Source organism: Perognathus longimembris, chromosome 17 (assembly GCF_023159225.1).
Source record: "Perognathus longimembris pacificus isolate PPM17 chromosome 17, ASM2315922v1, whole genome shotgun sequence".
Lineage (NCBI taxonomy): Eukaryota > Metazoa > Chordata > Mammalia > Rodentia > Heteromyidae > Perognathus > Perognathus longimembris.
The window spans coordinates 10,152,891-10,175,545 of NC_063177.1; the positions used below are offsets into that span (position 1 = coordinate 10,152,891).

The window sequence follows — 22,655 nt, forward strand, 5'->3', positions numbered from 1 at the left end:
AACTGAAGTGAAAACTTATGGCAGTCTGAAATGAAAATTGTTTTTTAAGGAGCAGGTGAAATGGCTATGTTCTGTATCATTTGTAATTAATTTGATCATGTGTGTTTTTTTTTCTTTATCTAAAATGCTATTTAAACCTGTTGCTTAATAATTGAGAAGTGAATATAAAGGTTCCACACAGTACAGAACTGTTTTGGGGGAGGGGTTTGTTTATAACTTTGGTTTAGATGACTGTAGGAGAAAGTATTGTTTCTGCTGATATGTAACATATACTGCTGTGTGTATGTACATCTATAGTTATTGAATATATTGAGTTTGTTGGAAATGTAACTGTTTTGTCCACTTCGGTTTAAAAAGTATTGCAGTTTTAAAGTATTTTTTAAAAATATTGCAATATGATGCAGTTGAGTGGGCATGTATAGAAATTAATAGCCATATTGGTTTAGAAAGAAACTTAATTTTTCCCATTTGTATGGTGATATACTGCACTAAATAAGTAAACAGCTAGGTGCTGGTGCACTTAGGTACTGAGAAGGCTCAGATCTAGGAACTGAGATTTGGAGTTCAGCCCTAGAAGACAAATCTGAGAGACTACTATTTCCAAATAACCAGCAAATAACCAGGAGTGGTAAAGCTCTAGCCATGAGAGAAAATGCCCTAAAGAGAGAGGCCCTAAATTGAAGCCCCCAGTACCCACAAAATGAAATACATAAATTGAAAGTTTTTTTGTCTACATGGATTTGAGGCAACTTTGCTGTAGTTATTTTTCTGACAGGTTGTGGGACTTTTTGCTCACATCTGGTGTCAATCACAAGCTTCCTTACCTGTAGTCTCTTATGAAGTTTGGATTGCTAGCATGAGCCATTATGCCTAGCATTGGAAGGATTATTAATTGTTGTTGTGAGCCTCTATGCCTAGCCCTGGAGAGATTATTGTTGTTTGTTTTAGTACAAGTACTTGGGCTTGAACTTGGGGCCTGAGAGCTGTCCCTTAGCTTTTTTGCTCAAGGCTGGCACTCTGTCACTTGAATCACAGCTTCACTTCTGGCCTTTTGCTGTTAATTGGAGATAAATGTCTCATAGACTTCCCATCTTGAATGGCATCAAACCATGGTCCTCAGATGTGAAGCGTGCTGAGTAGTGGTTCCCCAATGAAATTCCACAGAGTACTCACCAGAAAAAAGATGGTTTTGACCCTAAATTTATGAATGCTCAGTTCCTTCTAGTTTATAAGAATTATTGTTAGAATATAAAATCTATTTTCTGGCTACAAGTTGTTGAACCAGTGATTTAATGATAGAAAGTAGAATGTAGTAGCAACAAAAAGGGAATACATGTAATACATTTTTAGATTCAAAGACTACTTTTGGAGGGGGGGTTGGTGGGATTTGAACTCAGGGCCTGAGCCCTGTACCTGAGCTCTTTTTGCTTGAGGCTCACACTCTACCACTTGAGTCAGAGCACTACTTCCAGCCATTTCTGGTGATTAATTGGAGATAAGAGTCTCTTGAACTTTCTTGCCTGGGCTAGCTTGGAACCATGATCCTCAGATCTCAGCCTATTCTAAGTATTTGCAGGCTTAAATAATATATTGGCATTTATTGCTTCATAAGATATGTCATGTCTTATTGAGGTTAATACCTGGTAGGGGTCCATACTCCTTTCTAGAAGTTGAGCTTAGAGAGGAAATGAGGTGATTTCCCAAGGCCGTGAACCAGAGTTGTGAGCTCAGCCGCATGGGGAACTTCACAGCCTCCTGTAAACATTGTCCTTAATAGTACTATTGTTTTTTGTTCCAAGATCTGAAAAAGTTTTCAGGCTATCTAAGACGATAGCCCTTTTAAACTACTGATAGTATATTCAGAACCAGGCACTGGTAGCTCATGGCTGTAATCCTACTTACTTGGGATGCTGAGAATTAAGGGTTGTAGCTTGAAGCCAGCATGGGCAGGAAAGTCTGTGAGACTCCACATAGCCGACCAAGTATCTAGGGCGTACAGAATGGAGCCATAATGCATTATCACTGTAATTTTTTTCTCGTTTTTCTTGCAGTTGTGGCAAGTATGATTAAGCTGTTTCATACTTAAACACCCGTATTTTCATCAAAGAGTGCTATTTTCTAGTCACATTCTAATTAATAGGCTGTTTTTTTTTTTTCACTAATAAAATTTTGTTTTTGCCAGTGCCAGGTTTTGAACGCAGAGACTTCACCCTTACTTAGCTTGCCTGCTCAAAGCTGGCGCTCTACAACTTGACCTATGCCTTCACTCTGGCTGGCTATTTGCTAGTTAACTGGACATGGTCTCCTAATCTTTTTTTGCCCAGGATGGTTTTGAACTGTGTTCTTCCAGAGTTCAGCCTTCTGTGTAGGGTTTGTTTAGGGATACTTGTTTTTTTTTTTGTTGCCAGTCCTGGGGCTTGAACTCAGGGCTTGAGCATTGTCCCTGGCTTCTTTTTGCTCAAGGCTAGCACTCTACCACTTGAGCCACAGCGCCACTTCTGGCTTTTTCTATATATGTGGTGCTGAGGAATTGAACCCAGGGCTTCATGTATAGGAGACAAGAACTTTACCACTAGGCCATATTCCCAGCCCGTAGGGATACTTTTCTTTACTACAAGAATTAACTACTTAATTTTTTTCCCGGTCTTCTAAAAGAATGTTTATTGACTTAATTAGAGGTTTCAATAGAATGAAGAGAATAGAGGGATTGATATCAGGATGAGCCGGGGCGGTACCTAAACGATAAGTGGTTTGCTCACCATTTAATATAGTTAGGTCAGAAAAACCTACTATTCCATAAAGTAGAGCAGCAGCTCAGTGGTAGAGTTGGTGGTTCTTATCCTCAGGAACACAAAATGTAAAAAAATAGTGTGCAAAAATATTTCAATATCTTGTTACAGGATGATTAATCTTCATTTAGTCACCAAGACCTTCCACATTTTTTATACTTGATCAATAGCTTGTACATTCAGATGTTACTTTCAGACTGGTTAAAATGGAGAGATGAGAGTGAATGATAGTAATGGAGAATGATTGTGCGGCAATGTTAAACCTCTGAATGTTGCGATGAGCATATCAGAAAAATTTAAAGCATGAGAGTAATGGGTCCTGCTCTCCATTCCTTTTTGATGGAGCAAGTTCACATTGTTAGCTTTCTTCAGAATTTCATAAAGCAATTGATTAAAGTGGGCATTTTGAGGTAATTGTCTACAGAGAATCCAGGTTACTCCTGTCCTGCTGTTTTATATGTTTGCCTTAATAGTTGTATGCTTATAAGCAAGAGCTTACATACAAGAACCTGCTTTTGTCTTTTCTAGTGAAGGTGGTGTTTTTAAGGCTCATCTCACTTTCCCAAAAGATTATCCTCTTCGGCCGCCTAAAATGAAATTTATTACAGAAATCTGGCACCCAAATGGTAAGTTTTCCTTTCATATTTGCAAATACGATGATCTGTCATTAAATATTTCAAATTGAGTAAGAATGATGTAGTTTTCAGTGAATTGTTCTGGAATTTTCTCTTACCTTTTATTGTGTTCATTATATAAACATGTCTTTTATTTTTATTTTTGTGCTGGTCCTGGGGCTTGAACTCAGGGCACGTGCACACTGTTCTTGAGCTTTTTTTGCCAAAGGGTGTTGCTTTACCACTTGATTTTTTTCTGATAAGATTCTGTACATTTAGTGTTACATTTTCAGAGAAAATTACTTGGAAAAAATTCTTACTTTCTAATAAGTAAAGCAGCAAAGAATACCCTAGAAGAGTTTTTATGAGGGCTGGGAATATGGCGTAGTGGTAGAGTGCTTGCCTCCTATACATGAAGCCCTGGGTTTGATTTCCCAGCACACCACATATATAGAAAACAGCCAGAAGTGGCACTGTGACTCAAGTGGTAGAGTGCTAGCCTTGAGCAAAAAAGAAGCTATGGATAGTGCTCAGGCCCGGAGTTCAAGTCCCAGGACTGGCAATAATAATACACTGCTATATTTTCTTAGAAAAAAATAGAAAAAAATTGATAATTAGCTATTTAAAGAAATAAGTTAGTAGTATAAGATAAAGATAGATGGCGGTTCACAACTGTAATTTTAGCATCTGGCAGACTGAATTTGGAGAATTTAAGTTTGGCGTTGGCCTTAGCTACATAGCAAGACTGTGCCTCAGGCTGACAAACAAAACACAGGAGCAAAGTTAGTATTGAAACCTGAGAAACTCATTTCCCCATATTTCACTTTTATTTTGTGCTATCCTGGGGCTTGACCCTCAGGGCCTAGGTACTATCCTTAGCATTTTTTTTTTTTTTTAAAGATGGCACTCTGTGTTGCCTTTGTCATTCTTTTTTTTTTTTTCCAATTTCTTTATTGTCAAAGTGATGTACAGAGGGGTTACAATTTCATACATAAGACAGTGAGTACAATTTTTTTTTTTTTGGCCAGTCCTGGGCCTTGGACTCAGGGCCTGAGCACTGTCCCTGGCTTCTTTTTGCTCCACAGTGCCACTTCTGGCCGTTTTCTGTATACGTAGTGCTGGGGTATGGAACCTAGGGCTTCATGTATTCGAGGCAAGCACTCTTGCCACTAGGCCATATCCCCAGCCCCAAGGCTAGCACTCTTACTACTTGAATCACATGTGTACTTCCTGCTCTTTGGTTCCTCTTCTTTCTCCTCCCTTCTTCCTCCCTCACCCCCCCTCTCCATCCTCCTCCTCCTTGTTCTCTACCACCATTTCCCTGGACTGTGACTCAAGACTTTAGGCTCTTTATTGGCCTTATTCACAGCTAGTGCATTACCATTTGAGTTGTGCTACTGTTCGGGCATTTGTTGGTTAACTGGAGATAGTCTCACAGACTTTCCTACCCAGGCAGGCTTCAAAAGCATGCTTCTCCAGGTCTCAGCATCCTTAGTACCTAGGATTACAGGTGTGAGCCACCAATGCTGACTCAGATTCCAGTGTTTCTGTAATAGTAAGTAATGTTTAAATAGGTACTCTGTGGATTGGGATCATATTCGAAATAACTAGTTGTGTATAATCAAACCAGTGATGTATTAAATGATTTTCACTCTACTTTTGCAGTTGATAAAAATGGCGACGTTTGCATTTCTATTCTTCATGAACCTGGGGAGGATAAATACGGTTATGAAAAACCAGAGGAACGCTGGCTCCCTATCCACACTGTGGAAACCATTATGATAAGTGTCATTTCCATGTTAGCAGACCCCAATGGAGACTCTCCTGCTAATGTTGATGCTGCGGTAAGATGGACATCACTCTTCACCCACTCTCCTTAATACAATTCAACTTGAGGATGTATTCTTGTTTCCTAAGGTTTTTTAACAAATATTGTGTACATCATGTTATTTTGAAATTTGTATACAGTGTAAAGTAATTGGAGGGAATTACCACCCATTATTTCACCATTTTTGTGATAACATTTGAAGTCTATTCTTACCTATTTTCAAGAAAATTATGTGCAATATATCTCTTGAATAGCTAAAGTAATATTAGCTACAATAACTTAAGTGAGGGCTGGGAATGTGGCTTACTGGTAGAGGGCTTGTCTAACATGCACAAAACCCTGGGTTCGATTTTTCAGTACCATATAAAGAGAAAAAGCCAGAAGTGGCACTGTGGCTCATGTGGTAGAGTACTAGCCTTGAGCAAAAGAATCTCAGAAATTGAAATGTAGGGTAGTGATGTGTGGAATAAAAACGAAGAGTTTTTATGTAAGATAGCAAGAGAAGGAAATACACGATTTATAAAACAGCCAGAAAATAATGACGAGCTTTTTTAGTTGTTACGGTTATGAGTGTTGATCAATAGTAGAGTGCTTGCTTAGTATGTGCAAGGCTCTGGGTTCAATTCCTAGCACTGCAAAAAAATTTTAAAAACGGGCATAGAAATGGAATGGCAAATGGTGAACAAGTGCAGCAGTGGTACTCACTAGACACTATGTTGAAAATGAGCTATGCAGTTTGTTGGAGACTGGAGAGAAAAACTGGGAGATAGGGAAGTCAGAGGTAACATTGTTCAAAAAGAAATGTTTTTAACTGATTTATGAAATGGTAAAACCTATGTTTATCACCTATTCAAAACAACAATAAAAATTTAAAGAAAAGATCAGATTAAAATACCCGTTAGCCTTTTTTTTTTTTTAAATCTCATGGTAACTAAAATCCAAAAACTTACAGTAGGTACACAAAAGATAGAAAGAAGCAGCATGAGACGGTCATATACGAAAACCGCATGATAGAGGGAAACAAAAGATCTGCCAAACAACCAGAAACAATGAACAATATGGCAGCACTAAGTCTATATTTCTTTTAAATTGACTTCCCATCCTGGCTTATATACTTCCTCCTAGTCTTTGTTTATAGGAAGAAAGTAAAATTCACACAGCATTTATCTTATTGCTGATGGGAAAGGTGATCCTGTACTCCTTTTTAAGTGACTTGTTCTTTTGTCCTCTCTTTGTTTAGGTTTCTTTTCTTCTTTTGGAATTTTGTTGCATGAATTTTAAAAATTTTCTATTCCTCCCTCCCCTCAACTCTCTTCCCATGTTCTTCCATGTCGTCGTGTCTGTTCTCCACGCCTCTTCCCCCCCCTCCCCCCCCCCCCAAATCATGGGCTTGAACTCTGGATCTAGGCGGTGTCCCTGAGCTCAAGGGTATTGCCTTACTTGAGCCACCGTGCCACCTGGGGTTTTTTTGTCTTAGACATAGAATATACTGGGAATGAAAAATATATCTGTATTGCTATTGATTATGCAAGTTGAAAATATGGACTTTTTTTTTTTACATCTTTCTCATGGTCATCTTTACCGTAAAACATGAATTTAATTAATAGAAGTAAATACTTAATGTGATTTGTGGATTGACACTTCATCTTTTTTTAAACAATTACCTCCTTCTTCATTTTCTCCCACTTACCACTCTCCACTCCCCTCCCTCCCAGATTTTACCCTTTTGTTGAAAATTCCAAAGAAATAGTTATGTTAGCATATGTCTCCCTAAGGTAAAAGATATTACTACTCAAATGAATATATACTTGGATCCTCATTCTCCCGAGTAGCTGAGTAGCTAGTTTTACAGGTGTGAGCCATCAGTGCCCAGCCATAATTTTCCATTCTTGTGTTTGGTATATTCTTTTTGAGTTTAAAGACTTCAGTTCAGGAAATGTTTCATTCATTCATTCATTCATTCATTTATTGATTGATTGATTGGCCGGGCCTGGGCCTTGTCCCTGAGCCTTCCTGTGCTTAATGGAAGTGCTCTACCCTTCAGCAACAGCACCACTTCCAGCCATTACTTTTTTTTTTTTATTAATTGAACATAAATTTTTTTACAAGGTGTTGTGCAAAGAGGGTGCAGTTACATAGTAGGGCAGTGTGTACATTTCTTGTGATATCTTACAACCTGTTTTTCCATCCCTTGTCTAGGTCAGGTATACACATATGCAATATACAATGTATCAAGCACATATACAGTGTTCACAGACTTGGTCTCTACTGTCTCTCCGTCTCCCTTTGTTAACAGTCATATATCAGGGACATCATGCCCCTTTTTGTTTTCTGTGTTCTAGGCTTGTCTCACTCAACATTATTTGTTCGAGTTCTGACCATTTCCCTGCGAATAACAATATTTCAGCATTCCTAATCGCTATGTAGTATTCCATTGTGTATAAGTACCATATTTTTTGGATTCATTCGTCTGTGGAGGGGCATCTGGGTTGTTTCCATATTTTGGCTATTGTGAATTGTGCCGCGATAAACATGGAAGTACAAATGTCTTTTTGATATCTTGGGTTTTGCTGTTTAGGATAGATGCCTAGGAGTGGTATGGCTGGGTCATAGGGCAGGTCTATATTGAGCTTTTTGAGAAACCTCCATACTGTTCTCCAAAGTCAGCCATTACTTTTTATGTGGTACTGAGTAATCAAACCCAGGGATTCATGCATGCTAGGCAAGTACTCTACAACAAAGCCAACATTCCTAGCCCCTTTATTATATATTTTGAGAATCACTTCAGATTTAATCTCTTTTTGAGCTGTTTTATTTATCACCTAGATTGAGCCCTCTTGTATTATCTTTCATTTAAGAGATGTTGATCTTGTGGGTGTTGGTTGACATGTGCTCATTCCAGGGCATTGAACATAGATGCTCCTTGTGCATGACAAGCATGCACTCACCACCAAGCTACCTCTTCATCCCATTAGAGTCAGATTTGGAGTTATCTGTGGATTTTTTTTTTTTGTTTAAAATGCTTGTTCTTTCTCTATCTAACTCCTTTTTCATGGAATCTTACATTATATAATGAATATATTTATGTAACATCTACCTATCATTATTAAGTTTTTGTTTTGTTTTTTGTCCTGGGCCTCAAACTCAGGGCATGAGTACTGTCCTTGGATTCTTTTTGCCCAAGGCTACCACTCTGCCACTTGAGCCACAGTGCTACTTCTGGCCATTTTCTATATATGAGGTGCTGGGGAATCGAACCCAGGGCTTCATGTATACGAGGCAAGCGCTCTTGCCACTAGGCCATATTCCCAGCCCTCCTTGAGCTTTTCTACTCAAGGTTAGTGCTCTACTACTTGAGTCACAGCTCCATGTCTGTCTTTTTTGGTGCTTAATTGGAGGTAAGAGACTCAGACCTTCCTGTCTAGGCTGGCTTTGAACCTTAATCCTTCTGAGTATTTAGGATTATGGGTGGTGCCTGGTGGAGGGTTGCTGGGGATTGAGTTTAGTCACTTACCATTTGAGTCACCATTGAGTCACACCTCAGAGTTACTTTTCTTCCTTTGTTCTGGTTATGTTGAGACTTTCCTAGGCTGCTACTTCTTCCCTGCTGGATATTTTAATACTTTGACATCTGATTTAATTTTTTTCTAAAAACAACCAAAAATTTCTAATTTTCTAGCAGTCCTGCATTATTACTTACTTGCCGTTTTCTTTAATATTGAGGGTTGATATCCGTGTGTGTGTGTGTGTGTGTGTGTGTGTGTGTGAGAGAGAGAGAGACAGACAGACAGACAGACAGTCAGTGCTGGGGCTTGAACACAGGGTCTGGCATTGTCCCTTACCTTTTCTGCTCAAGACTGATGGTCTACCACTTTAACCATGGCTCTACTTCCAGGTTGTTGGTGATGATTGCAGATTGCAGAGTTTCATAGACTTTCGTGCTCAGGCTGGCTTGAAACGTTGATCTTCAGATATCAGCCTCCTGAGAGGATCTAGGATTACAGGCATTGAACACCTGGCTGATTTTTTAAAATTTTTAATCTTTCTAATAGGGTTTCAGGAAAACAGATAAACATATGTACTTTTTCCTATATTGAATTCCTTTGTATATTAAATGGAAATGATAACATCCTTGCCCAACATGCATGACCCATGAGATATTGTACCTGTGTTATCTAGTCTTTTTCCCCCCACCGTCTACCAATCTATCCTTTCCCTAGAAATTGCCTTACTTCCCGCTTACTCCATTCAGAGAGAATGGCAGTCATATTACACATCTTCTACTCTTCTTTTTTTTTCTTTTTCGTTGGTTGTGCGGCTTAAACTCTAGGGTACTTATCTCTACCACAGCGCCACTTCCTACCACATGTCTTAAACTCCCTTCCACCCTTCTCTTGTGACTATTGTTTATGTACACTACCTTAATACTTTGTTTATAATCTTCCTACTCCTGGCCTTCATTCTTGTATTAAAGTTTGCTTTCTTTTTGCCAGTCCCAGGGCTTGAACTCAGGGCCTGGGCACTGTCTTTGGCTTCTTTTGGCTGGCACTCTTACCACTTGAGCCACAGCGCCACTTCTGGCCTTTTCTGTATATGTGGTGCTAAGGAATCGAACCCAGGGCTTCATGCATGCTACTCTACCACTAGGCCACATTCCTAGCTCTCTTTTTTCTTTCTTTTTTTTTTTTTTTTGGCCAGTCCTAGGCAGTGAACTCAGGGCCTGAGCACTGTCCCTGGCTTCTTTTTTGCTCAAGGCTAGCACTCTGCCACTTGAGCCACAGCGCCACTTCTGGCCATTTTCTGTATATGTGGTGCTGAGGAATTGAACCCAGGGCCTCATGTATAGAGGCAAGCACTCTTGCCGCTAGCCATATTCCCAGCCCCTCCCTTTTTTCTTTTTAAAATATACTTTTTCCTGAGACTTTACTTTTTGACAAAAATTGACCTTTTTTTCCTTTTGCTTAAAAATGAAAAAGTGGCCTTTGGGAGTCAAGGCAGAAGCATCTTGAATATGAGGCTAGTCTAGACTGGCATAGCAAGACTTTGTCTTTTTTAGTTTAAAAAAAAAGAGAAAAGAAAAATGTCGGGCACTGGTGGCTCTTGCTTGAAATCCTAGCTACTCAGGAGACTGAGATCTGAGGATTGCATTTCAAAGCCAGATGGTGTAGGAAAGGGGTAAGACTCTTATCTCCAATTAACCACCAGAAAACCGGAAGTGGCACTGTAGCTTAAGAGGTAGAGTACTAGCCTTGAGTTGAAGAGCTCAGGGATAGTGCCCAGAGTTCAAGTCTCACTATTGATAACCTCCCCCAGCCCCCCCAAAATGTCAGATACTGATAGCTCACACCTATGATACGGGCTATTCAGGAGGCTGAGAACTGATGATCCACAGTTAAAAGCCAGCCTGGGCAGGAAAATCTGTGAGACTCTTGAAGATAAACCACCAGACACTTGAAAGTGAAGCTGTGGTTCAAAGAAAGACAAAGAAACACGAACTGTGCCGGTGCTGATATGTCTTCCATTTCCACGTACTGGGCAGGGACAGTGACACACCATCTGTTTGCTTCTTCTTTCCCACAGCTAGTACCAGTACCTTCATTATGATAAATCTCACCTAGATACCTGAAGGAGGAGACACTTTTATTTATGATTGTTGCCAGTAGGAGTTGGTAATCTTTCAGAAAAATGAGTTGTTTTATTTGTAAATTGTAGCTTCCTTTTTAGCATAATTAAAACTGTGATTATTTTTATTTTAAAAGAGAATTTTTCCTGTAAAGATAATTAGCCTTGGTGATTCCTACTTGTATATCCCAGCAGGGGCTGGGGATATGGCCTAGTGGCAAGAGTGCTTGCCTCGTATACATGAGGCCCTGGGTTCGATTCCCCAGCACCATATATACAGAAAACGGCCAGAAGTGGCACTGTGGCTCAAGTGGCAGAGTGCTAGCCTTGAGCAAAAAGAAGCCAGGGACCGTGCTCAGGCCCTGAGTCCAAGCCCCAGGATTGGCCTATATATATATATATATTTTGACTGCTTTTCTGCCTAGTTGACTCTGTCATTTTTAAATGTCTTAATTACTAAAAGATGTTCAAAATTAGGGGTTTGAGAGTATAAGAAGTTTTCAGTCATTTGATAATACTTTTTGTATCTACAGAAAGAATGGAGGGAAGACAGAAATGGAGAATTTAAAAGGAAAGTTGCCCGCTGTGTAAGAAAAAGCCAAGAGACTGCTTTTGAGTGACATTTATTATACAGCTAGCAACTTCACTTATTTCAGGGTAAGTTTAAAATCAAGTCATAGTGCTCTTCTGTCGTTGATAAATGTTTATTTCTGAGAACTTGTGACTTTACGTATTTGAGTTGTTTTTATTGGCTTCAGGTTTTCTTTCTACAGTATTTTGCAATACTCTGTTGGCTCTCAGTGCTACAATATAATCTGCTTGTTTTTCTTTATGCTACCCAATCATTTTAAGCTAGATAGTCTTTTAAGAAGTAATTGTAGGGCCAGGAATGTGGCCTAGTGATAGAGTGCTTGCCTAGCATGCATGAAGTCCTGGGTTCGATTCCTCAACACCACATGTACAGAAAAAGCCAGAAGTGGTGCTGTGGCTCAAGTGGTAGAGTACTAGCCTTGAGCAAAAATTAGCCAGGGACAGTGCTCAGGTTCTGAGTTAAAGCCCCATGACTGGCAAGAAATAGTCATTGTATAGTTAGTGGTGGTCTCTTTCTTTTCACTGGTGGTTTACTTTCATGTGTTAACTAGGCCCTGGTGGCTTATTCCTATTACTCTAGCTATATAGGAAGCGGAAGTTTGAGGATTGGAGTTCAAAGCCAAGTCAGGCACTAAAGTCTGTGAGATTCTTATCTCCAGTTAACCACCAAAAAAGCCAGAATTAGAGCAGTGGCTCATCTGGTAGAGTGTTAGCCCAGGCCCTGAGTTCAAGCCCCCAGGATCAACACACATATTCATATTCATATTCATCCCTCCCCTCCGACACCCAGCACTTGCACCTTCTTCTACTAAATAATTTATATAGTAAAACATAAATATTTCCTACATTTTAAAAACGAAAGACCATACTTCCAACAAGTGCTCTATAATATTTCTTCACAAGTTTTGTTTTGAATCTAGAAGAAGTGAAAAATGGAATCTTCCCTCTGATTTAAGAGGACATTATATAGCTGGATTGATCAGGTGCTTGTTATTCAGTCTCTTTTCAATTAAAAACTAAGTTGATAAAAACAATCCCAGCACTGGGGAGATAAAGGCAGGTGGATCTCAAATCTGGATCAGCCTAAGTTCCAAAGTGAGCTCTCATCTCAAAAAATGCAGGCAAACACCCTGAGAAACCAAACAGACAAAAATCTTATGAGATATAACATTTAGCAAATCATGATTCAATACATAATTCCACATTTTTACCATTCAGTTTTATCAAGTCTGCATTTCTTTTCTTTTATTCTTGGAGTGGGGCTGTGCAGTGTTGAGAAATTAACTCAGATCTTTGCAGGTGAATTGCCTATACATGGAGCTGTAATAGATGTTTTTAAAATAAGTTTTCGTCTAAATTGATCTGTACTGTTGCGTGTTTTTCATGATTTTCTACTGCTCTAATTTTTACTGTCATTACTGCCATTTTCTGACTTGAGGTTGTGGTGTGATTCTCCCACACACTTCCCCTTTTTTGCTTTTAAAGCTCTTCAGAGTGTAGGTGTTCTTATTTCTTGCCTCACGTATCCTGAGTTTTGTCTAGGCTAAATTCCTGCAAGTGGACTTACTGTTGTTTATTGACACATACCTGTTACTTTGATGACCAGATTGTTTCCAAAGGTCTATAGATATGTATTTCTATTGACCAAAGATAAATTCCATTTGCTCCTTACCTTGTCCAGGATTTGTTATTATCACATATTTTAAAGATTTGGATACTGAAAAATAATCATCATTATTAATTTTGATGTACATTGCTCTAGTCACCAATTACATATTGTGTCATGGGTCTGACCATGGAGGTTTCCATTGTAACATGGACATCACTGCTGCCAGATCTTGCCTTGTGTGGTTTGTGTTTTGGGAGTGAGGGAAGGGTTGGTATTAGAACATGAACTGAAGACCTAGTGCTCTTTATTGCTCGTTGTATGCGCGCCGCACCCCCCCCCCCCCCAATTTCCCCCTCATTTTGCCAATCCTGGGGCTGGAACTCTGGGCATGTGTGCTGTCCCTGAGCTCCTTTTTGCTCAAGGCTAGCATTCTACTACATGAGCCACACCTCCATTTCCAACTCTTTACTGGTTAGTTGGAAATAAGAGTCCCATGGGCTTTGCTGTCTCGGTTGGATTTGAACCGTAATCCTCAGGACTAAGCCTCCTAAGTAGCTAGGATTACAGGTGTCAGCCACCAGCACCTAGCAGATAGGTCAGTCTTTCAGAAATAAAATCCTTCTTCCAAAACACACAGGTGTCTGCATATATATATACATGTTCGCGCACGTGTGTGTGTGTGTGTGTGTGTGTGTGTGTGTGTGTGTGTGTGTGTGTTGGGGTTTTTGGAGTTTCCCCCCCTCTTTAGTATTTATTTTCTTGTTGGGTGGCATATTTTTATGGAGTAAGATTTATATCCTTGTTTTGTTTTGTTTTGCAGTACTGAGAATTAAACTCAAGGCTTTGCACTTGCTAGGTAAGTGCTCTAGCACTTGAGTCCCTGTCTTCAGTGATTATCTCTTGAAATGAGAGGTAATTGAGAGGAGCCAGGCAATCATGAACTTACTTTAGTTCTTGCTAATGAGTAGTTAATTACCAACCAACACTTTGCTCCTTAGAAGGGGAAGAGATATGTATAATGCCTTAGATACATTTTCTGACAAATAGAGAGCTGTTTGTCTAGGTAGATAAACCAAATATTATCACGCAGAGAGGTTCAGAGTATGGATTTGAAAAATCTATACAAAAGTAAATATTGAATTGTTGGGATGAGGCTAAAACCAGCGCTGCTGGGTAACGTGCATTCTCCAGAATAGACAATCCATTTTGGTGTAGAGAGCAATACATAATAGACCAAGGACAACATCTTGGACAACTTCCACATTTAGGGGGGGCATTCCTCGGGCTTGAACTCAGGGCCTGTCGACAGTAGTCTTATATGAATGTACATACATAGCTTTTGAGCTATTGTATTCCACTGAGAGGTCAATTATTATTATTTTTTTTTTTGGCCAGTCCTGGGACTTGGACTCAGGGCCTGAGCACTGTCCCTGGCTTCTTTTTCCTCAAGGCCACTTGAGCCACAATTTATTAATTGAACACAAACTTTTTGAAAAGGTGTTGTGCAAAAAGGGTACAGTACATAGTAGGGCAGTGTGTACATTTCTTGTGATATCTTGCACCCTGTTTTTCTTTCCCTTCCCTAGGTCAGGTAGACATATATACAGTACACAATGTACCAAGAACATATCCAGTGTCCACGTGGCCAAGCCCTAGAAAATTCACCTAGGGCTTTAAATGTAATGTCGATATTAGACAATATGTCGACAGTAGTATTTCTTGGAAGCAGACTTTATAGATTTATAAAAGCTGAAATAATTAGGAGAATGTTTGATGTAAACTGCAGGTGAAATTGACATAAGTTCAGTTATTAATATTTAAATTAACATGGGCTTTATACAGCAGACAGCCAATATATTTTAAGATACAAGTAGAATATGCTTACAAAAAAATGTAAAACAGGGCTGGGGATATGGCCTAGTGGCAAGAGTGCCTGCTTCATATACATGAGGCCCTGGGTTCGATTCCCCAGCACCACATATACAGAAAATGGCCAGAAGTGGCGCTGTGGCTCAAGTGGCAGAGTGCTAGCCTTGAGCAAAAAGAAGTCAGGGACAGTGCTCAGGCCGTGAGTCCAAGCCCCAGGACTGGCCAAAAAAAAAAAAAAAAAAAGTAAAACAGTTTTCAGAACAGAGCATTTAGAGTGATACATGGGTAACAGATGAACCAGGGGAAACGTGAAACATGGCTCAGTTTTCACATTTAAATCTTGCTAGACAAAAGAATGCCTTTTCTGACTGAGGCCTTTCTCTGTTAAATTTTATTCAAAGGACAGAGGGATGGATTTTTCCACTGAAGAATCTAATGCTATTTTAAAGCTGGGTTCTTCCTATTAAAAGGTGGAGTTGCCTTTTAGGTGTTTAGTTATTTTCATCAGTCATTTATCTCTAGGGTATTTTCCTTAAAACCTCACTTGGAAACAGTTTGTTAATGATTCTTCTGTTGCTTTGTAATTTCTCATCCTTTATGTCATAAGGGAATTTGTACATGCCCAAATTCTGTATCCAGTTCTTTTTTCAGCCCTGGGAGATTTCTTAGTTAGACATTAATTTGGGTCTGGTATAATCTATGGAAAAACATTCAGGTAACATTACCTAAAAGTTTACAATTCCCATTCCAGTACATTTTTCTTTACATTTCAGCATCTTTCGATTTTCAAATGATAGATGGAGGGCTGTGAATGTGGCTTAGTGGTAGAGTGCTTAGCTAGCATGCATGAAGCCCTGAGTCAGATTCCTCAGTACCACCTAAACAGAAAAAGCCAGAAGTGGTGCTATGGCTCAAGTGGTAGAGTGGGTATCCTGAGCACAGAAAGGCTGAGAGAAAGAGCTTTGTCCCTGAGTCAAGCCACAGGACTAAAAAAAAAAATCACTGTTAGTTGTAGGTAAATATATGTATCTGGGTGTACATAGTAGGATTGGATTGTGATGACAGTAATATTTGTATCTTAATAAATTTCATGCTTTGCCTTGATGCTATGTCATTGACCAGTGCAATTATTTTTCAAAGAAACTTAGTAGTTGCTAAGATCATAAGGTGCCATGCCATCAAGCCAGGCATCCAGCCCTCAAAGGAGGTAGTCTAAATGACTGAGTTAGGCACAATGTAGGGCCACAGTCCACCCCATAGCTTTCTTCCTTCAACAGAGCTTTTTGCATGGTTGAGTTTGGCAGGTTCTGAGATAAATTCACTCTGGCTTTTAGAAGTCAGATTTAAATTTGAACATGTCTGATGTAAAGTGAGCATATTCTTATGAATGTTAGGCTTCTCTGTCAGGACTTTTATTACCTATAGTCCCAGACATTTGAGTTTGCCCTAAATGGTGCTTGCCTAGGAGATCTCTTAGTTCTATAATGACAGAGAAACCTACTTCACATGATGATGGTATTACTTTAGATGAGGACACAATGAACCTAACATACTCCATGGTACATCATAAGCATTGGATGATAGGATGGTAGTGATTTTTATTTAGATGTGCTTTTAACTTGCAGTTTACTTAGTGATGTGAGACCAGTAGATAGCAACCCATTAGAGCTATCATTGAGATGGTCAGTTGAAGGTGGCTAGCATAGAAATGGGTGTGAACCCAGCCTATAGAATTGACTAGACTGAGCCTGATGCTTGTCATTCCTGCTACTCAAGAGGTATATATTGGGAAGATTCAAGGTTGAGGCTAGCCCAGGCAAAAAGGTGTCTTGGTACACACTTGTAAGCCTATTTATGCAAGAAGGCTATAGTAAGGAGGGTGGTCATTTGGTGCTAATTAGGGCAAAAATGGGAGACACTGAGACATAACTAAAGCAAAAAAGGGTATGGGTGGTGGTAGAACACATCTGCCTTTCCAATTTATGACCCTCAGTTCAAAATCCAATACTTAATTTAGGAAGCATGGCAAAGGAACTGAAGGTATGGCTTAAGTGGTTGAGAGTGAGCTGTGAGCCAAGTATGAGGCTCTTGAGTTCAAGTCCCAATACTGGCGTAGCTTAAAGTTGTTTTTCTGTACATCCACAAACATGTCTAACTTTTCAGATCACTTTACATTTAAATATTTTGTTTTTCATTCTTGTTGTAACATAATGTAGAATACTAAAAAATGTAAATTATAGCTATGTTATACAACTTTCTGTCTACATTGTACTTACAGCTAAGGGACTAAAATTCCATTTCTTTGTCAGTCATGGGGCCTAAACTCAGGGCCTAAGTGCTGTCCCTGAACTTTTTTGCTCACGGCCAGTGCTCAACCACTTTGAGCCACAGCTCTAGTTTTTAGGTAATTAATTGGAGATAAGAGTCTCATGGACTTTTCCTATCCAAGCTGGCTTCAAACGGCAATCCTCAGATCTTAGCTTCCTGATTAGCTACCAGGGTCCTGTTCAATTTATGAATGTATTAATTTAGCCAGTCTTGGGGCTTGAACTCAGGTCCTGGGCACTGTCCCTGTTTTCTTTTGCTCAAGGCTACCGCTCTGTCAATTGAACCGTAGCGCCATTTCTGGTCTTTTCTGTGTATGTGGTACTGAGGAATTAAATCCAGTGCTTTATGCATGCTAGGCAAGCAATCTACCACGAACCCACATTCCCAGCCCCTATTTAATGTTAATTAATGTAAACATAAAAATAATCACTGGGTGTTGGTGCCTCACGCCTGTAATCCTAGCTACTCAGGAGCCTGATATCTGAGGGTCATGGTTCAAAGCTAGCTCGGACAAGAAAACCTGTGAGATTCTTATGGTACTCTGGCTCAGGTAAGCAAAAAGAGCCCAAGGGCAGCACCCAGGCCCCAGAGTTCAAGCACCACAACTGGCAGAGAGAGAGAGAGAGAGAGAGAGAGAGAGAGAGAGTGTCACATGCAGTGGCATTTGTAATGAGCAAGAAAAGCAAGAGCAGGCTTAAAAAGAATTAGTTGTCACCAAAAAACAATACAATTAAAAATTTGAATCAGTTAATTCTTTTGTAGTGTTGCATTTGTTACATGATGCTGTTTGTTTTGTTGTAGGTCTCCAATTGAGAAACATGGCACTGTTTTTCCTGCACTCTACCCACCTATTGCTGGACTTCTGTTGTAACAAGTTGGCATATACTGGCTGGAACTGGGCTGCAATAAAACATGCCAGTTATCAATGCTGACAAGAGCCTAACAAGTGCCAACTTACAGATGATTACGCATTTTGAATTCTAATGAACTGTTTTAACCTTCAGGAAGAATTGTAAAGACCTGTACATAGCACAACATGATCCGGATAATATATATACTGTTCATGTACATCCACAAATACACCTTGTACCAAATAATGCTTTCTTGTAGTAGAGTAAGAATCGTGTAAATTGTAAAAGATTTTAGCAGGTTTTCTTTCCCTTTTCATTGTTTCTTATCAGTTTAAAGAGACTCTTTAAAGCATGTCAGAAAAAAACCAATTAGGATTAAAGTTTCCATTTAATTTCCTTTAAACATTAAGGCTTCATTAAACTTTTCACATACTAAACTTTTGTATCTTCTTTGTTTTGACCCCCCTCTTCACTTTTATCTCTTTTTTTCTGCCAGGAAGTTCTCATATCATTTCATTCAAGTACTAAAGTTCTTACTAAGTACTTGATTTTTCACGATGACCTTCGGAGCGCTGGTCATCACTAGGTGCTTTTGTCCCTTTCGTATTCAGGTTGCACCATCTCATGGATTGGATGTAGCAATAAAATTTTCTGGCTGTTGAGAGCTCTTGATCCATCTAGACATTACCTGCAAGAACTAAAAAAAATGTTAGTTCTCAACGTACTGAAATTTATTCCAAAACGATACAAAATTCTGATCTGGTTTTATTATTGCCTGTAATTTACCTAATATTAAGGTTGGATACTTAAAGCATGCACAGCTACAGGCTTTCTTCTTGGATTTGCTTTCTTCAGGATTTGCTACTAAAAATGCCATCAGCCTGCATACCCTTCCCCTTAGTCTTCATGTTTCTTTGCCACTATTCTATACTAGAAATTTTTCTTCCCTGTTGTACAAAGAAATTGCGATGTATATTTTCATGTCATTTGATTTTGGAATTCTGTCACCTGTAGTGAGTTCTTCCAAAATACACTTTTTCCAATAATTGTCAAGTTGTTGGCTTTTATTGTATTGAATGAAGGTTATAATACTGAATGCCAGAAAAGTTCTTTTTAGGGGGAAAAAAACTCAGGTGGATTCCTTATGCAAACAAACTTAGTACTTGAAAACCATATAGCCCTGGCAGTATATGTATTGGGTTCTGTCTAGATTCTTAAGAAAAACCAAAAGCCAAGGGTAAATGCTTTGCGAATTGGCATACAGATTCTGTACAGACATCATGCATTTAGATTTGATTAATGTTTGGGCATAAGTTCTCATTTCATATTATAGTTTTGGGTTTTTGAAACAGTTCAAAAATTGGCATATGCAGACCTAAAGGCAGACCTGTTCTCCCATTTCTAAATTTTTCTTATACTCTTGAGAATGAAAATAGTGTTTGGCATGTTTGGATAATACTTAAGACATATATATGGGCGTAGTGTTTTTGAGAATTGGAGCATCTCTGCTCTGGGTTTGGAGAAATGCTTTGTCAGAATAGTGAAAGGATTTTTGCAGAAAGCAGTCACAGAGTGGTTTTTCGAAATCCTTGTCTGTTTTCTTTGCTGAAACCTTGTAAAAACCCAGATGTATAGTGACTATGAGAAAACTCTGATTTGATTTGTTGGAGCCTAACTTCTTTCAAGAACTTTTGACTCCGCCCCCCCCCCCCCCCAAAAAAAAAAAAAGTAAAAATTGTTGGCTAGTTCTACAAGGGACTTGGAACGCAGTCCTTTTAATTGTTAAATCAGAAACTACCCACATTATGGTTGCTGTGGCAATATGGAGTTAGAAATTTACCCTCCTATTGCTGTAATTCTACTAGCAATCTGTTGGTTTAACTGCTCAGCAAGTAGCAAATGATCTAATAACTCAGGGACAACTATTTCTGAACTTCAAGTGCCACTTTAATGCAGTTACTTTGAGCTAACCATATGATTCTACATTGAAGGGGATTAAATGGAATGAATGCTTCTCTCCTCACTATTTTACACCAGTTCCCCTAGCCATGCCATAAACTGAAATTCAGGTCTTAATAGACCTTAGAACTTCCTTTCTTCTCTCAGAGATGTCATCTGTGCCTTTCTCGGTGATCACCTGACAATGTGTATTTAAATGCCTCTACATTTGATATAAAGCTCACAGTCAGGTGACACTGGATCAGGTGGCTTTTGTCCCACCAGTGCCTCTCATCATTAGTGTGAGGCGATCTTTCTCTGTTTCAGGAAAAGGATGTTTTTCTTCATAACCTGGGACAACTATTGAAGTACATCTCCGTTGTCCTTTGGGTTATAGTAGAACTGTTGGCTGTTTGCTAAGTTTATTTCAAGTTCTTGTAGAGGCTTATACATTTAAGTCTGTTTATAAAGGAGGAATGGATGATCTCCATGGCTTTCCTAACCTCTTTTGAGGATTTCCTTGTCATTAAAGGCAATATGTTTATGAGGTTATTCTAGTTCTTGGGTGTCCTAGTATCATTAATAGCCTTCATTTCCAGTGTGATACTATATGTTCACTCACCCTCTACAATTCTTCCCACTTGGCGGGAGGGGTGGGTACTGCCTGTGTATCTTTGCCCATCTGGTCTCCAGTTGGTGGAATTGCCCTTTTTGTACTGCCATTTCTCAGCATCTTTGAAATTTGATATAATGTTGCTTCATTCCAGCTGGTTTTTTTTTTTTAAGATCTGTAATTTGTTGATTGTATTTAACTATGTGAGTTCTGTTGTGATGTTTACTGTATTGTAAAGCACCTCAAATTATGTGATGGGTGCTCTATAAATCAATAAATGATGACTTAGAGGCTGCATTATGAGCTATTTTGGTTTTAGGATGCAGGTCTCAAAAGTAGTGGTGGGATACTTTATGTAAACAGCACATGATACCAGATTGTCTATAGAGGAGTCTTGATGAAAGTTTTGCAAACTTCAAAGAAGGAACTTGAGAGAAGGAAGTTAACTTGACATCCAACCTGATACAATGCTGTACATTTCCAGTATATGGCCACAAACCAATTTTCACAGACTTTTTGTACAGTGACTTAGAAGTTTAAAGAACAATAGAACATGATTGGGGATTTGCCTGGCCAAACTGGCTCTACCTTAAAAATCAGCTCAATGGTGAGAAGCCCAGGCTCTAGTGGGTACTAGAAGTAAACCTCTTCCCTGCTCTGAGTAGACAGGGGCCAATACCTGCAGCATCAAAGAAGAGGCACACTTTTTTCTTTTAAAGATTACAGTATCGGGCTGGGGATATGGCCTAGTGGCAAGAGTGCTTGCCTCGTATACATGAGGCCCTGGGTTCAATTCCCCAGCACCACATATACAGAAAATGGACAGAAGTGGCGCTGTGGCTCAAGTGGCAGAGTGCTAGCCTTGAGCAAAAAGAAGCCAGGGACAGTGCTCAGGCCCTGAGTCCAAGCCCCAGGACTGGCCAAAAAAAAAAAAAAAAGATTACAGTATCTACCTGGCACTAGTGTCTCATACCAGTTATCCCAGATTTTCAGGAGGCTCAGATCTTAGGATCACAATAAAACCAGCCTGTGTGGACAAACCCTTGAGTCTTATCTGCAGTTAACTACCAAAAGCCAGAAGTGGAGGTGTGGCTCAACTTGTAGAGCACCAGCTTTGAGTGAAAAAGCTAAGCAAGAGTTTAAGGTCTGAGTTCAAGCCCCAATACTTCCCCCTCCCCCCAAAAAGCCCTAACATCTACCTTTTGTCTTGAATCCTTAGAAATGTAGTTCTTAAAAATTTAATGATGAAAAAAAATTAATGATAACTGACTTGCTGTTTTGATGTCTTTACACAATGCCTAGTGGTTGACAAGGCTTCTTTACAAAGTGAGTAAAGAACATGGAACCAGACTGTTAGAGGTGAATTAGAAACCAGATGAAAGTTCTTGGGACCAGTTTTGGAGATCATCTCTATAGAGTTTTTAATTATTTGGAATAAAACTTTTGGGTGTGAAGGGCTAGAGAGTCCCTGAATTTTATCAGCTTTGTGTATATTTATCTGAGGTATACTGTAAGGAGTGTTAATTGCTGCTCAAATGCAAATGAACAAATTGTTGGTTGCGTACTGTACACCAAGCACTAGGTTTTCATGATAAAGTTAATTTTCTCCCTCTGGAATAGGGCAGTAACCACCTTATCAAACTGAAATAGTTTACTTCCTGGAGGCCTCCAAACCCCAACAGGATTTAGTTCAGATTTGCTCAATTTCAGGTGTGCAATTTGGCTGCCACAATGGGGTGAGGCTTTTGGGATGGTTGGCTTGGTGCTCTACACTGAGCTTTAGGGAAATGATTATACAATTTTGAGTCCTGTTCATATAGGTAAGAGAAGTCAAAGGAAATAGAATTCACAAAAGGCACCCAGAAACCTGGTCCCTACTCCCTGTCAGCAGTATCCATTAGAGAAGTAAGGATAGCCAAGTGCTGGTGGTTTATGTCTATAATCCTAGCTTCAGGTAGTTGGATTAGATCTGAGGATCATGGTTAAACCATCCCAAGCAGGAA

General features: G+C 39.3%; 1 protein-coding gene across 1 annotated transcript in view; it reads left to right on the forward strand.

Moving 5' to 3' along the window:
• Ube2g1 (ubiquitin conjugating enzyme E2 G1) overlaps positions 1-20,949 on the forward strand; it is a 63,100-nt gene extending 42,151 nt beyond the window's left edge. Inside the window, exons 3-6 of the mRNA XM_048366641.1 lie at positions 3,318-3,415; positions 5,069-5,247; positions 11,387-11,510; positions 18,052-20,949. Coding sequence (XP_048222598.1) covers positions 3,318-3,415; positions 5,069-5,247; positions 11,387-11,473 — 364 coding nt within the window. The 3' untranslated portion in view covers positions 11,474-11,510; positions 18,052-20,949. The remainder of the gene's footprint in view (positions 1-3,317; positions 3,416-5,068; positions 5,248-11,386; positions 11,511-18,051) is intronic.
• The last annotated feature ends 1,706 nt before the right edge of the window (positions 20,950-22,655 follow it).